The 25,687-nt window shown below is 39.3% G+C and overlaps 1 protein-coding gene across 2 annotated transcripts in view; it reads right to left on the bottom strand.

Moving 5' to 3' along the window:
• Window positions 1–637: 637 nt before the first annotated feature.
• Window positions 638–25,687, bottom strand: part of LOC149310609 (tyrosine-protein phosphatase non-receptor type 14-like) — a 191,516-nt gene continuing 166,466 nt past the window's right edge. The window contains exons 17-19 of one of the 2 annotated variants that reach the window (XM_089529297.1): window positions 19,413–19,644; window positions 13,866–14,029; window positions 638–8,629 (exon numbers count right to left, since the gene is read on the bottom strand). In XM_089529297.1, coding sequence (XP_089385423.1) covers window positions 8,501–8,629; window positions 13,866–14,029; window positions 19,413–19,644 — 525 coding nt within the window. In that variant the 3' untranslated portion in view covers window positions 638–8,500. Of the gene's footprint in view, window positions 8,630–13,865; window positions 14,030–19,412; window positions 19,645–25,687 lie in introns of those variants that run through there. The other variant, XM_089529298.1, reaches the window with a different exon arrangement.

Below are 25,687 nucleotides of genomic sequence, written 5' to 3' on the forward strand. Positions count from 1 at the left end.
CAACTGTAAAAAAAAACCTCAAAAACATTAACATGAGATACAGAATGGCCATGTAGTATGCCTTTAGAGTCTTATCAGTAAATCCAGGGGCAGGGGGATTGGGTGCTGGGGAAAGAGGAAGGGAATACTAACTCTGGTGTCTAAATAAAGGAGAACTGAATATTTACGGACCACTTGTATGTCCCTAACAGGATTCAGGCCACTGGCTACTTATGAAGCATCTGATAGTGGTTGCATTTGGTCAGGTAGGCCAATTTTTGTACAGTACTGTACTGCTCTAAACCTATGGAATCTACTACACTAATAAACAGACCCATCATTAGCTAGGTTTGATGTAACAGTAAATCAGGTTGTTCATTGTTAAATTCTAGCTTGTTGTATTGAAATGTCCTGTAAACAAACCATGGTTTCTTAGGTAACTGCAAATCATCATTATAAGCTGTAGTTTGTGATTATGACTGAATCTGGAACTGTTTTTTCATCCTGAAATAGGAAATGACAAATGGGGTGAGAAATAGACCAGAATAGATAACATAAATCATGGGTTAGTGTGGTGTACAAATGAAGTTCTCATTTTCAAGAAGACGGGGAACAAGTAGAATTTACAGGAAAAGTTTTATTGCATAATATGGTTAAGCATAGTTGTTTTTTTTTTTACAAAAAAGAGCTTGAGTCAAAACTTTCTTACATTTGAAAAGGCAGATATTTACACAAAGGCAGTGGAAGGTGTAAAAAATACTGCAGTTATTAATGATGAAGAAAACTTTATAAAAACAGAGGGAAAGAGAAAAAGTGCAAAAATACTGTCAAAAGTCAATCGGTTCTGTAAAAATAAAACCGACAAGCATAAGCTTATGTACTGATATGAATATACATTAGGATACAAAATAGCGTGCATAGATTTTCAGGTTTTCAGTGATATAAAAAAAAGGATTAATGGCAGTCATAATGAATTTATGGAAATCATAACAGCTGAATTCAATTGTTACAAAATCTATACATAGGGAAGTACTTAAGTCTCTCCAATAATGGCTTTGGACTCGAGTTAACCAAGCAAATTCCAGCTGGTGCATAAAAATACTGCAGCAAAATCAAAGTAAGAACAATCCAGTGATACAAAACTGATTTACAGTGCAATCTTATACATGTGTACTCAGAAGTAAGCCACACTAAGTTCAGTGGAAATTACCTCTTGGTAAGAGTGTCAAATAATGCAATCTTACAATGGAATCCTTTACATATTTACCCAAAAGAAAGTCACATGGATTTCAGTGGTGCTTACTCTGAGGAAACTTGGTATAAGATTGTTGTTTTAGTGTGTAGATTTCTATAACACACTTCAAATTTGATTATACATACAGATGTTCAGAATCATCTGCACTGCAACCTTTCTACAAAATACTGTAAGATCTCTGCATATGTGTAGAGAGAATGTTCCCCTCACAAGTGATCTCAGCAGCCTTGTTACCTTGCATTTTTACTCTTAGTAATGTCCTTGTAAAAACTGGACAGCAACAGAAGAAAGTAGCAAGCAAGGCATGTGGGAAAGTAGTAATGCCAAGTTTTAAATGAAGACCGGCAGTGATGAATTAATTTCTAGACACTGTTTCTCTCTTGCTCTACTCCCACGAGACTATGCCCATAGAATAAATTGTTAGATGATGAGCTACAACACAGGTAACTCCCATTGATCCTACAGGCTTACTTTAATTGAAATTAATAACAGGATTCAGGTGAATAAGTTCTTCTTATTAATGGTCAAGTGGCAGGAATTCCATCTATGATTTAACAGCAGACTGTTTCTGAGCTGTTTAGCCAAGAATCATAGAATCTGAAGTTGCTATGTTAATGTGCCTTTTAAGGCTCTGTAGACATATTTAGATGTGCAGTAGGAGTAGAGGTTTCAGTTTCAGTTTCATCTGGATAAGAAGCTGCACGGGAATTTTCAATACACCAAAAAGGCTCAGGAAGTTATGGTAATTTTATGGTTGCCTTGAATGAATTTGTAGGCACATGTGATGATTCAAAGTAACCTAGGAACTTTCTGTGCACTCCCAGAAAAAAAAAACCTAGCCATTCTGATAGTACATGGGAAAGCCAATTAAATTGCACTAACCTTGTTTTGAATCTATGGGATAAAACTTCTTGTTATGCCAGAGGAATGCCTTCTGGTGCTTTAAAAATTAAGATGATAATGGAAATGTGTCTGACATACAGGCTATAACCCCAACAAGGATGGGGTTGTGACAACCTATTTTCTTTCTGGGGACATCATATGATTTTGGGCTGCAGTCCTACATATGCTCATGTAGTGGGGTAAGCCTCACTAAATTCAATGGGACCTACACCTTGGTATACATAATTACAAGATTAATGTATTTCACACACTATGATTAGATCCTAATAAGCTACAGCTACTAAAGGTCATTTAACTAGCAATTAAGACAAGTAATAGCAAAGAAGGTAACAACTGAATGCACAATCTTGGTCAAGAATGTTTAAAAAGGAATAGTGACAAGTTCCTGGGATGTGTTTTCTACGAATATCAGCTTTCTGGGGAAATTATCAGTATCTTAACAAATTAACCTGTTCTTTTTGCATTCATGGCACATGTAATTTTCTGACAAGCTTGGGTTGAAGCATGACACTCCCAGTACTGTTAATCATGTGCTTCCAAATCATTTAAACAACAACCACAACACAACTGCCAGCCACACTTTCTCTTACCCAGCTGGACTCTACATACATGGCTCACTCTTTTAGTAATATGTAAATAGCAGCTAAATATATAACCATGATGCTTGCTGTCCTGTTGAAAAACATGGACTTTAGCCCCAGGTGGGTGTCTCAAATAAGCTTCGCTGTGCTACATAAATATTATATTGGTTTGATACAAGTAAGTATTATATTGGTTTGATACAAGTAAGTATTGTATTAGAGAATTTCAAACTGTCAAGCCTAACATAGCGAGTTGTATTTTTCCGAAGGTTAGGGCGGTGCGGAAGCACCGCCCTTTTGTAACCCTAGCGCGTGCTCGTCACGCACTAAAGTGCCAGTGCGTAACCGGCCATTGTTTCAGACTAGCATCATATGTTCTCTGTGGCCTGCTCCAGACATCACCCTATAATCTGTATCAGTTATTGTTCCAGAGCAGTCCAATCTGGCGGTCATCAAGGCATGAGTCATTATGGCTAGATGGGAACTATTCAGATAAACAGCCAACTGCCACCATCTTATATGTGTTTAATCCTCATGAACTGTGATAAAAGAAAAACCTTTCAGTTTACACTGATGTACATTATCTTATTCCAACTAGAATTGTGCTATAATTACAGAGTTTGGTGCCTTAGTGGTTAAGATGCCAGTTCTGATGATCAGAAGATTGGAAAGTTGGCAGTTCGAGGCTCGGGTGCTGCATGATAGGGTGAGCTCCAGCCATTAGTCCCAGCTTCTGCCAACCTAGCAGTAAGAAAGCATGCAAATGCAAGTAAATAGATAGGTACCACTTCTCAGTGGGAAGACAACACCGTTCAGTACAGTCATGCTGACCACATGACCTCCAGAGCAGTCCTCGGGCAATGCTGGCTCTTGGACTTAGAAACGGAGATAAACACTGCCCCCTCCAGACAGTTATAACTAGACATTCATGTCAAGGCACTGCCTTTACCTTTTTACTACAACCAAAGGAGTGCTTAGGGAAAAATATAAGGAAATATAAGGAAAACTAAAATAAGTAAACTAACAGTGATTGTGTGTGTGTGTGTGTGTGTGTGTGTGTGTGTGATTTACTGTCCAACTGAATACCCATTTCCTCCCCAATGAAAGGCTTTTGCTGATACCAACCAAATAACAAACTACTTCATGTTTCTTCATTATGATTTGCCCCCAAAAAGGCACTGGAGATTTGTTGTCCTAATGTTGGTTAGGATAATGACACAATTGATAGAGAAGGGAGAATATATCTAGCTTCAGATTGTTTTTTGTTTGTTTGTTTTAGTGTTTATAGAAAGGATGTTGTTTATGGCAAGTGGCTGAAATTTGAAGGGAATGCTTATTATTATGCAGGGAACAATGTTCAGGAAAGACTTATGCTGTAGGTCTACTCCTGTGTAAATTCTGCAACAAAATGGTTCACCTGGGGACTAAAATGTCCCATTTGAGTGCATGAGGTCATGTTGTCACAAGATTTTTCTAATAGTTAATACAGCACTAGTCATCTGACATAGCCAGGGAGACAATCTGTGCAACTCAGATGAAGACAAATCAATAGTCTTCATCTGAGTTATGCTCTTTACTAAAACAGTGCCATTAATTTGCAGGGGCAACTGGGGTAAACATAAACCTATATTTGTAATATAGGTAAGGAAATGTAAACATTACTTGCTTACTTTTTTATACATAAATCCCCGGTTAATAACAATTTATATTAAACTCCAAATTAGATGAGACTTGAAAACACTAGAGGACACTAGACAAGTCAACAAAATAATCCCGGATTGGAAGGAGACATAGGAGCAGGGAGTGTATGATCTGGAGCCTTTGGGTAGACTCCTTTCTGCTCATGTGTGAAGTACTAAAACATGGAGTTCAAGCTAGTTCATCCTTAGGTAAGTGGGCACAGATACACAGAAAACTGCTCAGACCATCTAGCACAACATTGTTGAAACTGGCTACTGCAGCTCTCCATGGGTTTCAGGCAAGGGTTTTCCCAGCTCTATCTGGCAATGTTAAGGATTAAACCTCCTGCATAAAAAAGCATGTGTTATCCCACTAAACTGTGCCCCCTATAATTCGCCTATGTCATTTACTCTGGGACTAATGAAAGACCTGATCAGAATCTCTCTTTCCCAGCCTTGGATGCATAACTAAAAGGCACTATGGCTTGGTAAAATAAATACTGTAACACTGACATTAACATTACAAATAAGGGCAGTGAGGAATCATTGAAGAAATGCAAAGATCTCTCATTTGGAGTAAGATGTTAAAGAGAGCTTGTCAAGGTCAAATCTCCTGTGAAAACTGCAGTGCATGTAACATGCTTTTTAACAATAATAAAAAGAAGGAAAGTCACTTTCAGCACCATCAGCCATTTTAGGAATGGCATGAAAATGGTTGCTGATTATGCTAGTAACAATTTGGCTTGCTTGTGGGCATTGTTCTTCATTGCAGAAGGCTCTCCTCTATAATTCTGTGTGCATGATGTGTACACACAGTGACAAATAGCCTTGGCAACACCTTGCTAACTTTCCCCTTTCAGCCTCCATTATGCCTGCTTATTAAATAAGTTCTTTTTGTTTGTGCACTTCCAGAAAAGCCAAGAATATACCCATTACAACTCAGATCTCATAGTAATCAGACCTTGGAGCAGATTATTTCCCCTATCTTACTCCCTACCTGTCAGGCCAAACAGAGCAATGGGACTTGACAGTTCTGGGTTCAAACTTAATTCATCATTAGGAAATTATTCAAAAAGCTATAATGAGATCACTAATTTAATACACTTTGCTTCAAGGTTTTATTCCTTGGCTGGCTTCCCAGATACAAAGCGTCTCTGTGCAATTATCACGCAGATGCCACTAAAAGACTTTAAATGGTTGCAGCTAATTTAACAAGAGATATGTTGGCATCGACAAGGAGACGCTGGACTGAAAAGTGGAGTTAACTAAAGCATCAACAGCATCTCTAAAGGAGCATCAGCAAGAGATTTTTCGCTTTATTTTATTTTCCCCAATCATTTGGGCTGGCTTGAAATCTTTTCCTATAGAAGGTCTGTCTGCATTTTATTTGGGGTAAAAAGTTCAATTGATTCACCAGCTAGATTAACAGATGAAAATATTTTTATGATGCAATCATATGCAGGTTTACTCAGAAGTAAGCTCCATTCTGTTCAATGTTGATTACACAGATGTGATTGTAGTCTTATATCCAGGAAAGTTTCCATGGGACTTTAGCCTTAATGGATTAAAAAAGCTACCTCAAATTAAACTAGTAACCATTTATTTGATCTGTGTATACACAATATGTGCATACACACACATTTCTAAAAACACACATGTTCTCAAGAATACAAGAAGAGTCCTGTTGGATTAGATTTATTCTTATTAAAATTGCAATCTAGTCCAGCATTCTGTTCACACTTTGGCCAGATGTACTTGAGAAAACTACAACATTTCCACTTACTTTCCATGAGGGAAAGAATGGGCCTTGTGGGCCTTATGAACACAGGAAATACATTAAAGGGAAACCAAAACCAACAAATGACTCAAGCAACCTCTGGTGAGGAAAGTATATAGCACTAGGGCTGTTAATGTGTGTAAAGGGAGACATAATGGCAATGAGTAAACCTATGGATGGTGCAGAGGAAATGGGAGGGGAGATGATTTTCTCCAACTCTCACTAACTTGAGGTCATCCACTGAAGGTGAAAGATGTAACATTCAGGACAAACAAATGGAAGTACGGTGAGCCCTCAAAAGTCAAATATTTAAATGTGAAGGGCTGTATTAGTCTGGAATATAAGTATGCAATCCTGTAGAAGCTTTGAGACTAACTGAGCAAAAGACGCTGTAGTATAAGCTTTAGTAAATGTGATCTACTTCCTCAGATGACTTTACTCAGCACAGATTTGAAACTGTGGCTTTGATACCTCAAGATCTAGCAATGACCACCAAGGCAAACAATTTAAAAGATTAGATTCATGAGAGGATGGGGTTATTGGTGTCTATTCATCATAACAGATACCTTCTTTTCAGTACCAAAGGCAGAATGCCTCTGTGTATCAGTTGCTGGAAAACACAAGCAGGAGAGGGTGATCACACTCATGTCCTGTTTGTGGTTGGTACCTGTATGAACAGAATGCTATACTAGATAGTGTTTGAACTAATCCAGCAGGGTTCTTTTTTATGTTTTTATGAAGACTTTTATCCATATGCTTGTCTAATCAAGAGATTAATCAATTACCGGCTAACTCAATGACTGATCAGATTGGAGTTATTTTCCTAATGGGATTCATGTTTCTTTTTCGGTAGGCAGATAACTTGAAAGTGGCTCAACTTCAACCTATCTGCATCCCATCCTAAGCATAGTCAGCTTAAGCACTATTGCTTGGAATGACAATGAGAAACAGAAACAAAATGCCATAAAGGAGACAAAGAGCAACAACAGATCAATATGAACATGTCCCCATAAGGAGAATTTGTAGACAGCTCATGGACAGAGCCCATGTCTGCCACTGTCAGTAAACAGGAATTTGAGTTAAAACAATCTCAGGTAGTGAGGCCTTGGAAAGTTATTCGCCAGAACAGATAATAGTGGAGTAGATGGATCAACAGGGCAACTCAATGTATCAGAGCTTCTTATGTGTATATGATAATAATAAATTTTAAGCATCAGACTAGATAGCAGAGCAGAGCTTGGAAATACTTAGGGCACAATCTGCTATGTCGTGGAGGTTGAGGGTTCTGCTGCCCAAACCTTAATGAAATGAGCGGAAGCTGCCACTTTCACATTAATAGATTGCCACAGAAGAACACTGCAATGGCTTGTTTCCCAAGAAACACCTAATCAAAACAACAGCTTGGTTTGAAAGCTTCCTCCAATTCCAGATATTTCATATTAGGGACCTTGGATTTACACTGACCCCTTTCCTAAGCCATATGAAAACCTCTTTTAGAGTTACCATTCAGCCTCATGTGTGGGACAAGAGATTTTTGATTTTTCAGGGGAAGCATTTGGAAGGGATCCTAATACAGCAACTTAGTTATTTTGTAGCTACATACCTAGATGCATTCTAGCCATAACTTGAGTCTTATGATAATTCTTGCCCAACAGTGAAGACCTTGACATTATATTTGAAGTCTTGCTTCTTCTGTGTAATTCAACATGTACATCCCATACAGATCCCTTCCACAACCTGATGCCCCTGATGGGGAAGATGGGACTGAAGTCCAACACATCTGGACAGCATCAAGTTGGAGAAAACTGACACAGGGCAACAGTTTGTTCCCTCTTAATAATATTATAGAAATGTTTTCACTTTTAAAATTTGGACAAGTGCCTCTTTTAGTAGAGTATTTATTTACATGGTCCTAAAATAAAGGTTGTAAAATATTATGCTGCCAAAAAATAAAAATATGCAAACTGCTTTACATATCACACAGCAATGCAAAGAACAAGAGAACATCACTGGATGGGAATATCTCCCCCTTTTAAAGTCAGGTTGCAGTGAAGATGTCATGTCGAATGTGGTTCCATTATTACAAAAATCATCACATTTCACAAATTAAGGAAATTCACACATCATTTTCAGGAAAATAATAATAATAAATTATTTTGTATAAAATAATATGTGGGAAGAACAAAGTCTCCTTACTGTTGAGGCAATGTTGATCATGTGCCGTAAAATTCTGTAAAAAAACAGACATGGCAAAGAGAGAGAGAGAGAGAGAGATTCTTCGCCAGAATCAGAGGGCTTTATAACTGTAGGACCTCTTCTGAGGTTGTTATATGAGTCTGGAATTTTGAAGGAACAGGATGAGAACTTGATAAACAAATTTGTATTGAGCGATGGTCTGGATCATAAACATCCTTTGCTCTCTGAGATGCTGCAGCATCACTGGAACATCAACTTTCTGTAAAATCAAAAGAACAGTTCATATAAATATTTTGTGTGAACCCCCTAAATGAATAGCTACATTGATAAAGAAAATAAAAACCGGATTACAGATCAGAGCTTTGCTCAGATATTGTGTGTGTGTGTGCGTGCGTGCGCGCACACATGTGTGTTTTTTGCTGCCTGCAGACTACTATATTCTTTTTTGTTTTTCTGGGAGGAAGAATCTGCAACAGCATTAATTCAATGAGTCTGAACTGGGGATTTCCATCCAATGCAAGTATCAACATTAGATGTGGGCAGCAACTGAAGAAACGGTAAATTCTTCCTCTGCACCTGTTAAAATTCCAAAAGTCATCATCCTCTCAGCCCTTACAATGGCTATTTGTATTTTAAAAACCATGTTAGGTCTAGAATTAGGAAATACTATATTAATTTTTTGAGGTTACCATTTCAAGAATTCTCCAGCAAACATGGCTATGCCAGTGTGGAAATAGACTGCTATCTCCCCAGTATAGTCCTAATTGTATCATACAGTTGCAGGGCTTGTACAAAAGCTACACTGTAGCATAAACTGTCCATCTGGTATTAATTTCAGTTTTTCATGCATCCCCTTCAAATAATGAGGTAGGAGGCATGAATTAATAAACTGGGCTATACTGTGTTTCCTTGAGAGTGGTATTTAGCAGACTACCCAATCTGTTATTTCATAGGAGAGAAATGGGTTGTCAGAACCTATGATGCTGTTCCTGAGAATGCACAAAGAACCCTGCTGGACCCCACCATTTAGCCTAAGTGATCCATTCTCCTATTCCCACAGTGGCCAAACAGATGCCTATAGGTATCCCAAGCCCAAACAGAACCTGCATGCTTTTATTGTTCAGCAGCTGGTACTGAGAAGCACATTTTGGCACTGGAAATGATATAAAGTGTGCCCTTCCCTTATGCAGAGGATCCATTCTGGACACCCCCCCATGGGGCTTGTGCCTGCAGTGCATCACAGTCACATGCGCCATTGCCTCTTCTGGCACAGAGCTTTCAGCATAAGCTGAAAGTCACATATGACACAGGTGCACTTTGTACGGCCAACATGACTACGTAACCATGGATAGTCATTGCCCTTATTGTCCAAAAATTGTCCAATAATCCCCCTTCTAATACATTAAGATGGCAGCCATCACTGCAGGAAGAGATGTATTTCATTCTTTATGCCTCCATGATTTGGAGATCCAAGGGCAGGACCTGAAATCTTCTGCATGCAAACCATGTACTTTCACAATGAGTTAGAGGCCCTCCTTAATGAACTCAATAAAGTCAGTACTGTACAACCCAGTACATGTTTCTAACTTCCTCCCTTGTGAGAGGGGCAGTGCTGTGTACATATATCAGTTCTACCCAGAATGCAAAGCCTATGTACCACAGCTTATGTTCTCTTTAGGTCTCCCTGTGCTACAATTCATCTGAAGAACTGAATGAAACTACTCTCAGTTCTAACATATACAGATATGTTGGTCTGCTTTTTTCCAAACTTTGCTAAAAATCATCACTGTAGCAAAGAATGCTACTGGGTGGAGTCTGATCATCACCTCATGACCTAATTGCTTTGCCAAGCCAGTGAGAACAGGGCCCTGTCTATGCAGGGAAAATATGCAGGCTAGTTTGGACTCGTTCAGCCCAACCCAACTCTTAAATAGCTGAGCATCTGGCCTGGTTCTCTCCTCTCCTTTTTTTCTTCTTCTTCATTTAATCAGTTGTTATATCTTTATTTTCCAAGTCAGGTTTTCATACCATTTAGAAGTCTAGGGCAGATATACCTTATCAGAACCATCTAAATGCAAACTTTGGTTTGCATTTAGCACTATAAAATGTACTTTAAATCTTGTTGCTCTGTCTTTGATTACCTTTGTTAAAACCTTTATGCCTGGAAAAAATATTCTTTACTGTTTAGCAGTAAGTGTATACCACATCTGCAATTCTTACTTGAAAGTAAGTCCCTGTTGAAAGCACTGGAATTTGTTTTACACAGTGTAAAGGTTGGAAATCAGGTTGGAAAATCTATCTAATGCAATGGTTTCTAAGCATGGGTCTCTTGATTTTGTTGGAGTACAATTTTAAGAAGTGCTAGCCAGTTAAGCTACTGGTAAAGGCTTTTAGAAGCTGCAGCCCAGCAATGTCTGGGGACGAAAGACTGGAAACCAGTGATCTAAAGGGATTTATGTATCTGCCTCTTCTGAAATACTGGAACCCAAGGAAACTTACTAACTATTAAAATGAGTATAAAAACATACAAAAGCATCAGTAATATAAAATGTTTTAAAGCAATTATACAATCTATATAGTTGAAAACATTTAAAATTAAAGTTTCAAGCTCTCAGAGGTAAGGCATAAAAATCTGAAATACATTTTCACAATTAGGGATTTTGAATGAAACATCTGAGTTCCCTGGATCTTTTAAAGTCACTTAAAAGGTGTAGTAAAAATGTTAAGACACTGGATTCATTTTTTAACTTACCATATGGAGCCAACACATAATCAGATATAAAATACAGGAACAACTGTTGATTGATAAAAGGTCAAGAAGTGTTTGGAAAATTGAAGAATGATCAAATTAAATTGGTGAACAGACATATCATATGGCTAATGCTTCCAGAAAATGATCAGCATTTGCCAGATTTTGAAATTTTAAATATAACCAAAATATTTGTTTAAATATTTGGCAAAGCTGTAAGTCTGGACCTTCAATGAAGACAAATACAGTATTGTATAACTATTTCTGTACAACAAATATAGCAAATTTGTTGCTGTAGTGATACAATGAGTAAATATATTTATCTGAAACGGGTCTTCAGTAAGGATTATCTGAATACACAATATAACAGCACGGACATTACCATGCAACAGACAAGACATTTTATGAATAAAAGATGCTTGGCAAGGTGTGATGAAGTGTCTGCAGATGGGCTGGGAAAGGCTTCTAGACTTGGAAATTTAACACATCTCACATGGGGTTGCCATTCTCCAACTCATCACTCTAATCCTATATTATCACCTCCCCCTTTTCCTTTTCTCCTGAACCTCACTCTGCTCGTCTCCTTGTCCTCATTTCTTGCCACAGTGAACTAACTATGAACCTAATTTTTTGCATAAATTTGCTAGTGTCATGTATGTTTTACACAGGGAGGGTAGGTGGTGTGTATCCTTTTTGCAGAATACATGTCCTACAGAAATACAAAAAGAATTATGTCCTGGATTATGAAAGTCTATCAAAAAAAGAGGAAAAGTTAGGGGATGGCATTGGACTACAATTTCCAGAATTCGCTGCTGGGAATTCTGAATGTGTGTGTCAAAAAGTAATTTTTTCAAGCTCTGAAGAGAATTAAATACTGATTTTCTTAGGACAGGTGAGTTTTGAATATCTCCCTCAAGGTCAACAAATAAGAACTCACCAAACATGAAAACAACAGGGATGGATGTGATGCAGATGGTTACCCCAGAACCTTTCCCATTGTTTTGCATGTCAGGTTTCAGCTTATGGTGCTGTCAAGGCAGGACTTTAGATAGACGTTCAAGGCAGAATGCTCAGATGTGTCTTCAAACACTGTAGGACTGGCTTATCACATTAAATCCAGTCTAACATTACTAATCGCACCACAATGTTTTCTTTTACATGAAGTAATGTAAAATATGCAGCTCCTTTATCTATACTTTGAAGAGATGGGGATGCTTTGATTGTGATTTCCTGCATGGCAGGGGGTTGGACTGGATGGCCCTTGTGGTTTCTTCCAACTCTATGATTCTCTGACAGAGGAAGACTATGAAGTCTTTTCCTAACATATATGTTGCCCTTAAAGGGACTTACTCTGAACTGTTTATAAAATGTGATTAAAATAAGATTTTAAAATCTCTATCAAGAGAACCCACATTTGCAAGTATTGCATAATTTGCTTTGTTTCTCCTGTTCACAAAAAGGGCCAAACATTTAGCTAGCATAATGACATCCTGTGGGAAATCTTGCATAAGCCAATTTTTGGGTTCTGAAATTAGTTGCCCAGAAATCTGCTTGTTGTTGTTGTTGTGTGCCTTCAAGTTGTTTTTCAGTTTATGGAACCCTAAGGTGAACCTATCATGAGGTGTACTTGGCAAGATTTGTTCAGAGGATGTTTGCCAGTGCCATCCCCTGAGGCTAAGAGCATGTGATTTGCCCAAGATCACCCAGTGCATTTAATGGCCCAATAGGGAATTGAACCCTGGCCTCCAGAGTCGTAGTCCAACACTTACTTACTTACTTACTTATGTTCACTTCATTTTTATGCCATCTTTCTGCCAGAAAGGGACCCAAAACAGCTCACAGATAAAATAATCAAACCACTACATCATGCTGGGTATTCACAAGCCCACAGCATTTCCATCTTCAAAACTTTTCCTTACACTGTGGTTTGGAGAAGATGAGAAACAGAATCCTCTGCTATTTCTTATCTTTGTTAAAGCTCTGCCTCTCCAGGGTCTTCTGTGCATGCCAGAAGTATAAGGGGGGGGGGGAGGGAATTTTCTCTTCTATTGCACGTTTGAGATAACATGAAACATAGGTCTTTCACAAATTAGTTTCACAGTCCAGTGGGGATTTGAATTTTGATTTCCCAGGTTCATCTAACACAACAGCAATAGTTGGGTGGTAATACAATTATCCCTGCTATGATATGGTAATTAATATTTGTAGAGTGCCAAAAAACCCAAGTCTTCATAAAAGCCTAAATGGATAGAATCACCTCTTTTGATTAGTTTGCATTCAGAAGTTTCATGCCAGAAATGATTGAGAATGGCAAATTCTAGATCAGCAATGGAGTGCTGTAGTCAGAGATAGAGAACTTGCTGACTTCTAGATACCTTGAATTACAAATCTCAGAATCACTGAGCATAAGCCATGCCAATTGTGACCTCTGAGATCTAAGCTTCCTGGAAGAGAATATATAGATAAATAACATAGGCATCTTTTTTCCCTATCCAAAGATAACAGACCTTGATGAACCAGTCCACCAAGGCTACTGTTATAATAAACCTGTTTGTCTTTAAGAAGCTGCAGGACATTTTCTTATTTTGGCTACCACAGATCTGAAGGGGGGGGGCACTGCTCTGGAATTTGTGGCCCCCCTTCAGACCTCCAAGGTTACCTCTGCAGCAGAGCTTGGTGAATCTGTTATTGTCAATGTCTCCTATTAGTGAGAAATGAGCACCTTTTGGTAGGCAAATCTACTTACTTCATTGTGCTCCAGGCAGCCAATCATGAGTTCCGTCAAAATAACCACACCTGTCCTTCCCACACCTGCACTGCAGTGCACTACAATTGGAGGGTTGCAGTTGTTACTACTGTCCAGAACGCTGTTGGTATGGCGCCGCACAGACTGGATCTCTTCCAAATAGGCTGCAAGGTGGGAATAAAAAGAAAATTACAACCCTCCCCTTACTGAATTGGATGCAGCTTCACACGAACAGAGACAAATGTATGGAGGAGTAACTTTCTGCTTAAATTATGATAATTTACAGTTCTGAAAAGACACTAATTATTTGGCCTCCGGACAGCAAATGGCACTGAATCCAGCAAGTACCAGCAGGGTGTCAATTACTACTTGGGACTTTGGTCCTTTAAATTAAACAGCTCTTTAAAAAAAACAACACACACACACACAGAGGCACTCTTTCCCTCTCTGCAAATCCCTAGATCCCTGAAGCAGATGACTGTAGACATTACTTACAGCAATTCCTCCTATTAACAGGCTGGGATCAGAACAGCAGCAAGGTCCCCTTGAAACAAATGCCTGTCAGAGCCAGAATCTAATAGAAAGGGAGCATCCATCTGGTCCTTGCCTTACCTTGCAAAATGAGACTGAATTTCAAACATGCCTCCTTCACAAGCAGAAACTAGGGCTGCTTCAAACATTTTTTTCTATACAGAGAAAGCCTCATTCATCATAACACCTATACTGTTGTGTCTGTTCCCATGTGCTGTCTTATGTGTTAACACAGAATCTATTTTACTAATTACATAGGTGTGTTCAAACAAGCCAGCACACTGGCTGCTTGCTCCCAGGGTAAGGAGGAGAAGCTAAAGAAACCACATACCTTCTGACTATGGTTTGCTTATCATGAAAGCTGAACCTGGGAGTATCTTGGTTATTCAGACTTGTCTCTTCCCTAACAAGCCAGAGGAAAAAATGATGGATTATTTCTTTGGCTTGTAAGGGGACAGGCAGCTAAGTGTAGATTCTGTAGTTTGTTTGGTCGTGCCCATTCCTAGTGAGAACAACTGATCCCAGCAGGCACCTGAAACCTGACTTATAATGACATGCAAACTAGACATATCTGAAGAAGTGAACTAGAATCCACCAAAGCTTATGCAAGATGTTATTTTTCCTTGGTCTCAAAAGTGCTACAGGACTCCTATTATGCTGCAAGACTAACACGACCATTTTTTGAATATCACTAATGAAGTGATATTTCTTTTTGGGAGTGATCATTGCTCCTTTCAGAAAGCTATGGGCCTTTGCCCCAGATAAATGCATTTAAAACACAATTTTCAAAGTAACTGGAAGGAAACTGAAGGAACAAAATTATTGGAGCTTTGTGTCCTGTAAATTTTTCGAACCATGCTTTCAGATGATTCAATCTAAACACGTTGGCACACAAATTAAGTGTTCTGTCAGCGAGCTATGTTCATTTCTCAAGGGGATCCCCATCACGACGTGATCTTTAGCAAGTCAGCAAACAGTTCTCTTACAAAGTCAATTTGAGCAATAGGTGGAAGACCAGTATGAATGAATGAATGAATGAAATTTTATTTCTATACCGCTATTCCTTGCAGATCACAGCGGTTTACAACATCTCCATCAAAGACAATATAACAACCCATATCCCAACAATACAAAAACCCACCCATAGCAATTAAAAACAATACAGAATAATCTAAAAACATTCCATACAATCATTCACAATTTAAAACCAATTAAAACCATACAACAAAAATAGCTGGATCGAACAATATGCAACAAGGGACAGAAAGAATGGTCATTAAGGCACATGGGGGAAGGCTTGACGGAAAAGAAAGGTCTTCAAATTTTTCCTAAAGAGATCTTGAGAGGTTGCTGAGCGGAGCTCGTCGGGCAGAGTTCCAGGTCTGAGGGGCCATGATGGAGAAAGCCCTTTGAGAAGAAGACACATACCTTGTCTTAGGAACTCTTAAAAGATGTTTTTCGCCCGATCTGAGAGTGCGGGGCAGACAGTATGGGGGGAGGCGGTCCTCCAAGTACCCTGGGCCCAAGCCATTTAGGGCTTTATAGGTTATAACCAACACTTTGTGTTGCGCCTGGAAGCGAATGGGCAGCCAATGTAGGTCTTGCAATATAGGTGTTATATGGCTGGTCCTGGAACATCCAGTGACCAGCCTTGCTGCCATATTCTGAACCAATTGTAGCTTCCGGGTTTGGTACAAGGGTTGCTCCATGTAGAGCGCATTACAGAAATCCAAGCGAGAGGTTACCAGAGCATGTACCACCGTTTCAAGGTCCCCCCGGCCCAGGTAGGGTCGCAGCTGGCGTATCAGCTGAAGCTGATAACAGGTGCTCCTGACCGTTGCATCCACCTGAGATGTAAGGTGGAGCGACGAGTCCAGAAGCACCCCCAGACTGCGAACTGAGTCCTTTAAGGGGAGTGTGACCCCGTTCAGGACAGGTGGACAAACCTCCTTCCCCGGGCCCGGGGAACCTATCACAAGTACTTCTGTTTTCTCTGGATTCAAGCTGAGTCTTTTTCCCTCATCCAGCCCATTACTGACTCCAGACAGGCATTTAGAGGAGAGATGCCATCCCTAGTCACTGCATCAGTCGGAGACATAGAGAAACATATTTGGGTGTCATCAGCGTACTGATAACACCGCACCCCGTGTCTCCGGATGATCTCTCCCAGCAGCTTTATGTAAATGTTAAATAGCATGGGGGACAAAATCACTCCCTGAGGGATGCCAGATGTAAGGGCCCTCTTGTCGGAGTGACAGTCCCCCAGCTGCACCATCTGGAATCTTCCCGAGAGGTAGGAATGGAACCACTGGAGTGCAGTGCCCCCGATACCCAACTCCCCCAGGCGTTCCAGAATGATACCATGGTCAATGGTATCGAAAGCCACCGAGATGTCCAAAAGCACTAACAGGGACACGCTACCCCTGTCCATGCCCAGACGGAGATCATCGACCAGGGCGACCATGGCAGTCTCAACTCCATAGCTTCTCAATCCCATAAAGTGGCTTGCTCGTAACTTGTGTTATCATTAGCCCCATTTCATTTACTTTACTTCAAGAATGCTTCTGGGTCAGGATTATGAGAGCCAGGCTCTGGCCCATGGGGGAACTACCATTGCTTCTATGACCCTCGGTCCAGATCCTATGTTGGTGCACTATGTTGGTACATATAATGGCAGTGGGCGGGGGGGAGGAGATGCAAGTGGAGTGGCTGAGAGAGAAGTGAGGCATTAGAGAAATAGACTATTTGCATCAGGCAGATTTTCTCTGCCTTTCCTCACCACCTCTGCATGACTCTGGAAAAGCCAATCACTGGTGTAATGTACCAACAGCACTCTAGCTACCAACTGCCCATACATTATTTAAATGCTTTTCCAATTATTATGTGGGTTGCTGTTGGGCCCAGACAAGCACGATAACAACTTGGAAAGTGCAACTGTAGACAAGGCCCATGTAAATGACATAATGTGATGAAAAACCATCACCAGGACAACACAGTGGTCCTATACTGTATATACTCATATATATATATATATATATATAAGTCGACCTCATTTATAACACAGGTTTTGGGGCCAAAATTACAGATTTTACCGCTATGTGAAGCGGCTGGGCGAGATCATCCGGAGACATGGGGCAGGGTGTTGTCAGTACGATGATGACATCCAAATATGTTTCTCTATGTCTCGGAATGATGCAGTGACTAAGAATGGCATCTCTCCTCTGAATGACTGTCTTAAGGCGGTAATGGACTGGATAAGGGAAAACAAACTCAAACTGAACCCAGGTAAGATGGAGGTACATGCTATAGGGACTCCTAATCCGAGAATGGAGATATGCCAGCCAGTTCTGGATGGGGTCACACTTCCCCTGAAGGACCCTGTCTGCAGCTTGATGGTGTTCCTAAACTCGTCGCTTCAGTTGACAGCTCAGGTAGATGCGATGGTCAGGAGCTCCTGCTACCAGCTTCAGCTGATATGTCTTCTGCGACCTTTCCTGGAGCCAGGTGATACATGCGCTGGTAACCTCTCGACTTGACTTCTGCAACGTGCTCTACTTGGGGCTACCATTGTGCCAAGATCAGAAACTTCAATTGATGCAGAATATGGCAGCCAGATTGTTTCAGGTACACCAAGATCTGACCATATAACACCTGTTTTAAAATCCCTTCATTGGCTGCCAATTAGCTTCCGGGCGCGGTACAAGATGTTGGTTATTACCTTTAAAGCCCTACATGGCTTGGGTCCAGACTACTTATGGGAACACCTTCTTCCACATAGCCCACCTCGTACTTTAAGGTCCTCTGGGAAGAATTTGCTTCAACCCACAAAATCTAGATTCACCACTGTAACCCAGAAGGCTTTCTCAACTGCCGCTCCAAGGCTATGGAACGTCCTTCCAGAGGAGATCTGGCACATTACCACTCCAAAAGCCTTCAAGAAGGCTGTTAAGATGGATCTCTTCCAGCAGGCCTTTCCAAATTAGCCTCCCCACCTCCCTGTCTTTAAACATAAATTTTGCCTTAGCTGTCTCCTACCCCTATTTTTAGTTGTTCCTTATGTTATAATTTTATTGTAAAACACTTTATATTGTTTTGTTATTATGATTGGGATGGGGGGATGGGAAGGGGATTATTTTTAAACTGTAATTGATATTGATGTGTATTGTTTTTATTCTTTTTTGCTATTGTAACCCACCTTGATTCATTGTGAAAAGATGGGCTATAAATAAATTATTATTTTGATATGACCCATGGATAAACTGAAGGTAAAACTTAGGAGCATGTAACAAAGGATGTAAAGGAAAATGATGCCAAAGAACTAACAAAATTCCAGCAGGCATAAGTGTTTATGGTCACTCTAAAGGCTTGATGGAGGAATGAACTACAGTATATGGTGGCTGAGCAATGTGCTGGGGAAACAATAAAATGTGGTGGGACTAAGAAAACATGCATGTACAAAAAAGAATGTGAAGGCAAGAATTAAGGTACAGTATTATCTCCTCTCGAAAAAATAATCATCCCCTTCTCTGAGTAGAATGGTGAAAGGCAAGGTTCTCCATCTTGGGAGAATCTAAAACAAACACTCACACCCTGTACTCTCTCAGAGCTCCTTTGAGTGTCAAAGAGCCACACTGCTCTGGTTTTTCACACCCAGGTATTAAAAAAGGCTAGAAGTGGTGCTGCAGCAGAGAGAGTAGGGAAGGATCAGTGTTTCTTGTAGGTTCTTCTGGGACAGACTAAGCTCTTGCCTTTCACCACAATGCTCAGAGAAGGGGATGGTTTCTTTTTTGAGAAGAGAAAAGATACAATACTTACATTGCCCCATGAATAAGTTGACCAAGGTTTTTTAGGTCGATTTTTTGACTGAAATTTCTAGACTTATACATGAGTATATATAGAATTTGTCTCAATGGAAAACATTTGTCACTTCATGACTCATTCCTCCAGAGAAATGGAAAACCACCGCCACCACCATGCTTTTCAACCACTTTTCCAGTAACATGCAAAAAATCTTACACAGAAAGCCTTGTTCTTCTGGACAACCATGATCTGGCCAGTCAGTATATTGCAAATGCCACACTGTTTTTTCTTGTCCTAACAAAAGGTGCTTCACCTTCAGACCCGTAGTGGCATAGCAACCAGAATCAGTGCGGAATTTGGTGGTAACTTTAAACTTCCCATAAGTAGCTGAGCTGTGTTTGGAGCCAAGTTTGGGCCAGTAACGATGGCTCTTGCTTCTTCCTCTTTCCTGTCCCCCAACACAAAAAGAAAAAGAAGCAAAATTAGCACAGTTATTGTCACAGTTCTACAGAAGAAAGAACCAGGTATTCTGATAGTTCAATAAGAGTATGTTTTTTACAAACAGGACTGAGGACACTCTGGCTCAGCTCTTCAACCAGGCTGATAGGATGATTTTGGGTAGCCATTACTTTCACTTAGCCAAGGATCCATTCACACTACACAATTATCATTACATTCCACTTTCACTGCCATGGAAACATCCTATGGAATCCTGGGATGTGCAGCTTTTAGTTGTGTGCCTTCAAGCCATTTCTGACTTATGTTGATCCTGAGGGGAATCTATCATAGGGTGAATCTTTTCTTTTTACAAGATTTGTTCAGTGGGGGCTTGCTATTGCCTTCCTCTGAGTATTAGGGAAAGTATGACTTGTCCATGATCATCCAGTAGGTCCCCATGTCTGATCAGGCACTCTAACCTTTGTCTCCCAGAATCCTAGTCCAACACTCAAACCATTACACCATGTTGGCTTATTTACAGTTTAGAGAGAATCATTAAAAATTTTCATCCAGAGACCTGGGGTGCCTCACTAGACTTTAAACAACAGGATTCCATATATGGCAATAAAAGTGGGATGCAGTGCTTTAACTGTGTGAAGTAAATGGCCTCCTAATCGACCGCACAGAGCTGTTGTGAAAATATTTGACATTCACTATATTCAATGTGTTCAAACAGCTGAAAGATGACAGGGTGAGGTGAGAGTGATAGATAGGTACAGGAGAACCACTGCTGTGTATGGGATACTCTGCTGGATTCAGTCTGGGGAGGCCCAAATTCAAATTACTGCTCAGTTCTGAAACTCAGAGTGACCTTCAATCATTCTCTTTCAGCCTAAACTATCTCAAAGGGTTCTTGTGAGTAGGAACCATATAAACCCCAAATTGCTGCTCTCCAGATATTTGAGAGTTCAACCTCATAATTGGCCATATGGAAGCTGCTATTCATCTGGAAAACAGTACACTGGGAAATGCTAATGCACACCATTTTTAGACCCTTGGAATAACTTTGGAATTAAAATATAAGAATAATGAGCACTGTATTCTCAGGTAGCCTTTGGTCAGGGCTTCAGGATTATTATTTTTTTAAAAAATATTTATTTATTTATTTATTTATTGCCTTACACAATGGCTAGAATCATATTGGTCAGGATTAACAATAGAATTTAGGCCGACTATCTCCCCCACCGCCCAAAATTACACGTTAAAAATTGGCAACACCAAGTACTGTGTGGTTCACACGCACATTTACTCATGCCATCAACCTTACTTTTACTAACTTGCCTAGCAGTCACAGGCAGCCCAGAATTCTAGGCAGTCAAGCAAGTGGACTTGTAGAGGAAGAATAGGGTGCTCTGTAGTTCCCCCACCAGGTGACTTGGTAGCAGGCAAATTTTTAATGTACAGTGGACCCTTGTTATATGCTGGGGTTTGGTTCCAAGATCCCCCGTGGATAACAAAATCCATGGATGCTCAAGTCCCATTAAATATAATGACATAGCAAAATGGTGTCCCTTATAAAAAAATCGAAAATCAAGGTTTGATATTTGAAATTTATACTTTTTTGAACATTTTCAAACCGTGGATGCTTGAATCCATGTATAAGAAATCCGTGTATAAGAAGGGCCGACTATACTGGTCTTCATTTCCATGCTGTCTATAAAGGAAGGGGGAGTATTGTGGCCAGTATAGAAATGGAGGCTATTAGAAAGAGCCTATAAGCAAATTAATTTTTAGGCTTAGTCTCAAAAATGTATTACAGACATATACTGTATTACAGAGGATATTATATAAAAGAGAAATTAGACCAAATTCAGGAAACAAAATTTGGTAAGGCAAACAGTCCTTAGTCTGTCCATAGGTCAAGCTCTAAATATAAACAATATCACAGAAAACAGCAGCTGCTTCAAGAGACAGTGATACAGAGGGAGGTTCTGCCAAATACTGAAACAGAATAAAGCTATGACAGGTCAGTTGCTTATACTGTCACCATGCACTTTCATACAGTTCAAAACATTCCTGAACTCATCTTAAGTTTAAACTTGCGTGTGTTCAGACAATGGAGCTACTGAACAACATGAGAGAAATGGTGCTGAATGCTTCAGTCAAACTACTTCTAGTGTGCATTCACAGTGATTTGGAACTGTGTGGCATTTATCACAGATGCACTTAGTTGGGTGAAAACAACAGTTTCACAGCAATCACACTATTCTGTCAACCCCTCAGGGATCATTTCTGTAGTTTCCCAAAAAAACAACTATGTGATGATTATGGGGGAAAGGACAGATGACTGATACTACTGAATGGCTCAGAGAACACTTTAGTGGCTTGAACAGAGAACATCTCCCTTTGCCTCAAACCATGCTGGGATGCAGTAATACTCAAAGGACGTGGATTTTTTTCATGGTGTCTGTATTTATACTGTCATTTCTAAGAGCAAATGTCTACCACCTCAGGACATCAAAGAACCCCTGTTGCTCATTTGTTGTTAAATGCCATCAAGTCAACTTTGACTTATGGCAATCCTATGAATAAGAGACCTCCATGTCACACTGTCATCAACAGCTCTGCTCTCGTCTTGCAGATTCAGGGCTGTGGCTTCCTTTATTGACTCTATCTGGAATGCTATATTTCTCTTTTCCTAGTGCCTTCTACCTTACCAAGCATAATGGTCTTTTTTTGAGAGTCCTGTTTTCTCATGATGTGTCCATAGTACAACAATCCCAGTTTAGTCATCTTGACTTCTTGGTACAGGTGTGATTTGCTCTAGGACCCATCTGTTTGTCTTTTTAGCAGTCCACAGTTGGACTCTTCTCCAATACCACACTTCAAATGAATTGATTTTCTACATATCCCTTTCTTCACTGTCCAGTTTTCACAACCACACATAGAAATGAAAAATATGATGGCATGGGCAATCTTAACTTTAGTATACAATGATATTTCTTAACACTTCAGGATCTTATCTACTTCAGCCATAGCTGCACTTCCAAGTCCTAGACCTCTTCTGATTTCTTGAATGCAGTTTCCATTCTGATTAATGATTCAGCCGAGATATGGAAAAATCTTAAACTATTTCAATGTTGTCACTGCCTACTTTAAAATTATGTATATTTATAATTATGTATTAGAAAAAAAAGCCTTAACCCAAATCAAAGCATATAACCACAAATGAGGTCATAGGACAGCCCCACTGTCTGCCACTGACATTCTCAGTGGTCAAATTATTCTAGAACTGTGCATTTAATGGACTCTTGCTCTCCTTTTTGGACAGCTGACAGTGGAAAATGTTTAAAACAAGAAATATCAGGCCATACTGCTAAAAAGAGAATAACTGCTTCAGTGTCCCTGTAAAGACTGTTGTTCTGAACTAGGCACAGGGCTGGGTACTGGTATGTGTCAGTTTTACAACACAACTTATAGTACTGGGATTTCAACAAGAATTACTGCTTTCCTTGGCATAGGAATACAGACTTTAAAAAAAAGCTGAATACATGAATGGGAACAATAGTTTCTGGTCTCTTTGTAGCTGATAAGGATGCTAGTATGCAGAAGTGGCCTTGGATGAGTGGAGAATGACATTCTTTGCGAATAAGAGCAGCTTTGTTTTCTTAGAATTCACTGGAATTATTTTTGCTTTGTTTGGCATGGCACAATCTTTTAATGAGGCTAAACTTCAATCCACAAAGTCTCTGTCCAGCTGAAAGCTAAAATGTTACAAACAAGGTTGTAACAATTGAGTCATCTCAGGCAAAAATTCAAAGGACTTTTTAAAACACACACACACAAAAAGCAACCCTCCCCCACACCTGTCTGCCAAATAAAACAGAAAGAAAAAAGGGGACAGCAATGACAAGAGATATTACAGGCTTGTTTTTGCACATTAAAAAAACATACACAAAAATATTTAAGCCTTTCCAACTGTACCCAAGATAAATCAAGGTCTGCTCAGCTGCTCTCACTGTTATGCTCTGATAGAGAAAAAATTAATCAAAAGGGTAAGAATAAATTTACAGAGGTTGAAGGAATGCAAGCTTCAAGGCTTGAAGAAATGGGTGCGAGAGGAAAAATGCAGGCAAGCCAAATGTCTGTGAAAACTAAGTATTTGCACAATAAGCAATGACAGCAGACATGGGCTCAAACTGCAGGTTCATGTGTTTGAATCAAAACTTGAGAATGTTACCTTTTGGACTAGAACTCCCCAAATCCCCTGCAAACCATGCTGGTTGTAGGAATTCTGAAATTCGTAGGCAAAAGAAGAAAAGTGTCCAAGCTCTACGAAGAACTGCATTCTAAGGAGGCTGCTGAAAGACTTCTGAAGCCTAGGTACTGCAGGTAGAAAACAGTCTCTTTTCCTGCCCTGCTACTTCCTGGTCAACAGAGTTGACGACCAAATCATAGAGTCACAGAGTTGGAAGAGACCACAAGGACCATCCAGTCCAACCTGCTACCATAATTTCACTGCCTCCAACTATCAGTGACTGGAAAAGGAAATATGTATTATCAACACATAGCGAGCCTCTTCAAGTCTTATGAGTGGATATAAAAACAGAATGGCGGGCTAGACAAACATTTATCTGAACTTTTGTGGTGCTTCTCACAGTGAGTGTGGCTAGTGATCACAAGACTGAGGAGTCCTGTGCTGAAATTTCCACTGAATCATGAAGCTCACTGATAATTCTCTCTCAGCACAACTTAACATTCTGAGGATAAAATGGAGCATGGACATTATTATGCATGCTGTCATGAGCTCCTCAGAGGAACAGTAATATAAAAATATGTGATAAATATAGTTTTTTTTATTATTTTTTTAAGATATAAATTTTTTATTTAGAATAGAATAGTACAACATAAAAGAGATAAAGAAGAATTTTCCCATAACCTAATATAAATCCAACATTTAATATACAAAAACAAAGACATAAACACATATTTACATTAGATCTCTCATATTATACACCTTCTAGTTATTACTTCCTTTACATTTGGCTAATACCGCACATTACAAGCTATTTATTTATTCCTGGTCTATAACTCGTTCTATCATTTTCACATGGTGTTTCCCAAAAAAAATAATAAAAAATATTTTTTCTTCTTAAATCAACCTTATTTATTTAAATTATCCAATAACTCATTCCCCTCAATCAATTCTAAAACACTCCATTCCTTTTTCACATTTTCTTCAGATATTCCTTTTAATAATGCAGATAATATATCCATATTTCTGGCTTCATATAATTTGCTCAACCATTCCTCAATTGATGGATTATTTGCTGCTTTCCAATACTGTGCGTATGCTATTCTTGCTGTGGTGACCATATATAATATAATCCTGTTCGCCTTTACATTTCTGATATTATGGGTCATGTTCAACAAAAACAAATTTGCTTCAAAAGGTATGTTTATCTTAAGAATGCCTTCTATAAATTTATGGATCATTTGCCAGTAATCTCTTGCTTTGGTACACAGCCACCACATGTGGTAAAAATTCCCTTCCGGTCTTCCACATTTCCAACAATTGATGTTACCTGATTTGTAAATTTGATGGATTTTTTGGGGAGTTAAGTACCACCTATAAAACATTTTCAGGTAATTCTCTTTATAGTTTTGGCATAAAGTAAATTTGTTGGTCCCTTTCCACGATTTTTCCCATTCTTCTATTTTAATTATTTTTTAGTGTCCTGTGCCCATCTTATCATATTATGTTTAATCAATTCATTTTCTAAATCTCTTCCCTTCAATAGTTTGTAATATTTAGAAATGTGTTTACCTTGTTTATCAGTCATTATTTTGTCAATTTCGTTACTATCGGTTGTCAAACCAACTGTTTCATTGTCTTTTTTAAAGCGGCTTTTTAATTGGTTGTATAAAAACCAATCCTGCATTTCTCCATTTATATTGATTTCTTCCATCTTTTTCATGATAAGTTTCCCTTCTGTGGTTTTATTGATTAAATCTCCATATCTTACCCATTGTTGATTCTCACATTTGGTTCT

This window comes from Sceloporus occidentalis, unplaced genomic scaffold (genome assembly GCF_023333645.1).
Source record: "Sceloporus occidentalis isolate IW3139 unplaced genomic scaffold, rSceOcc1.0.p SCAF_6, whole genome shotgun sequence".
Classification (NCBI taxonomy): Eukaryota; Metazoa; Chordata; class Lepidosauria; order Squamata; family Phrynosomatidae; genus Sceloporus; species Sceloporus occidentalis.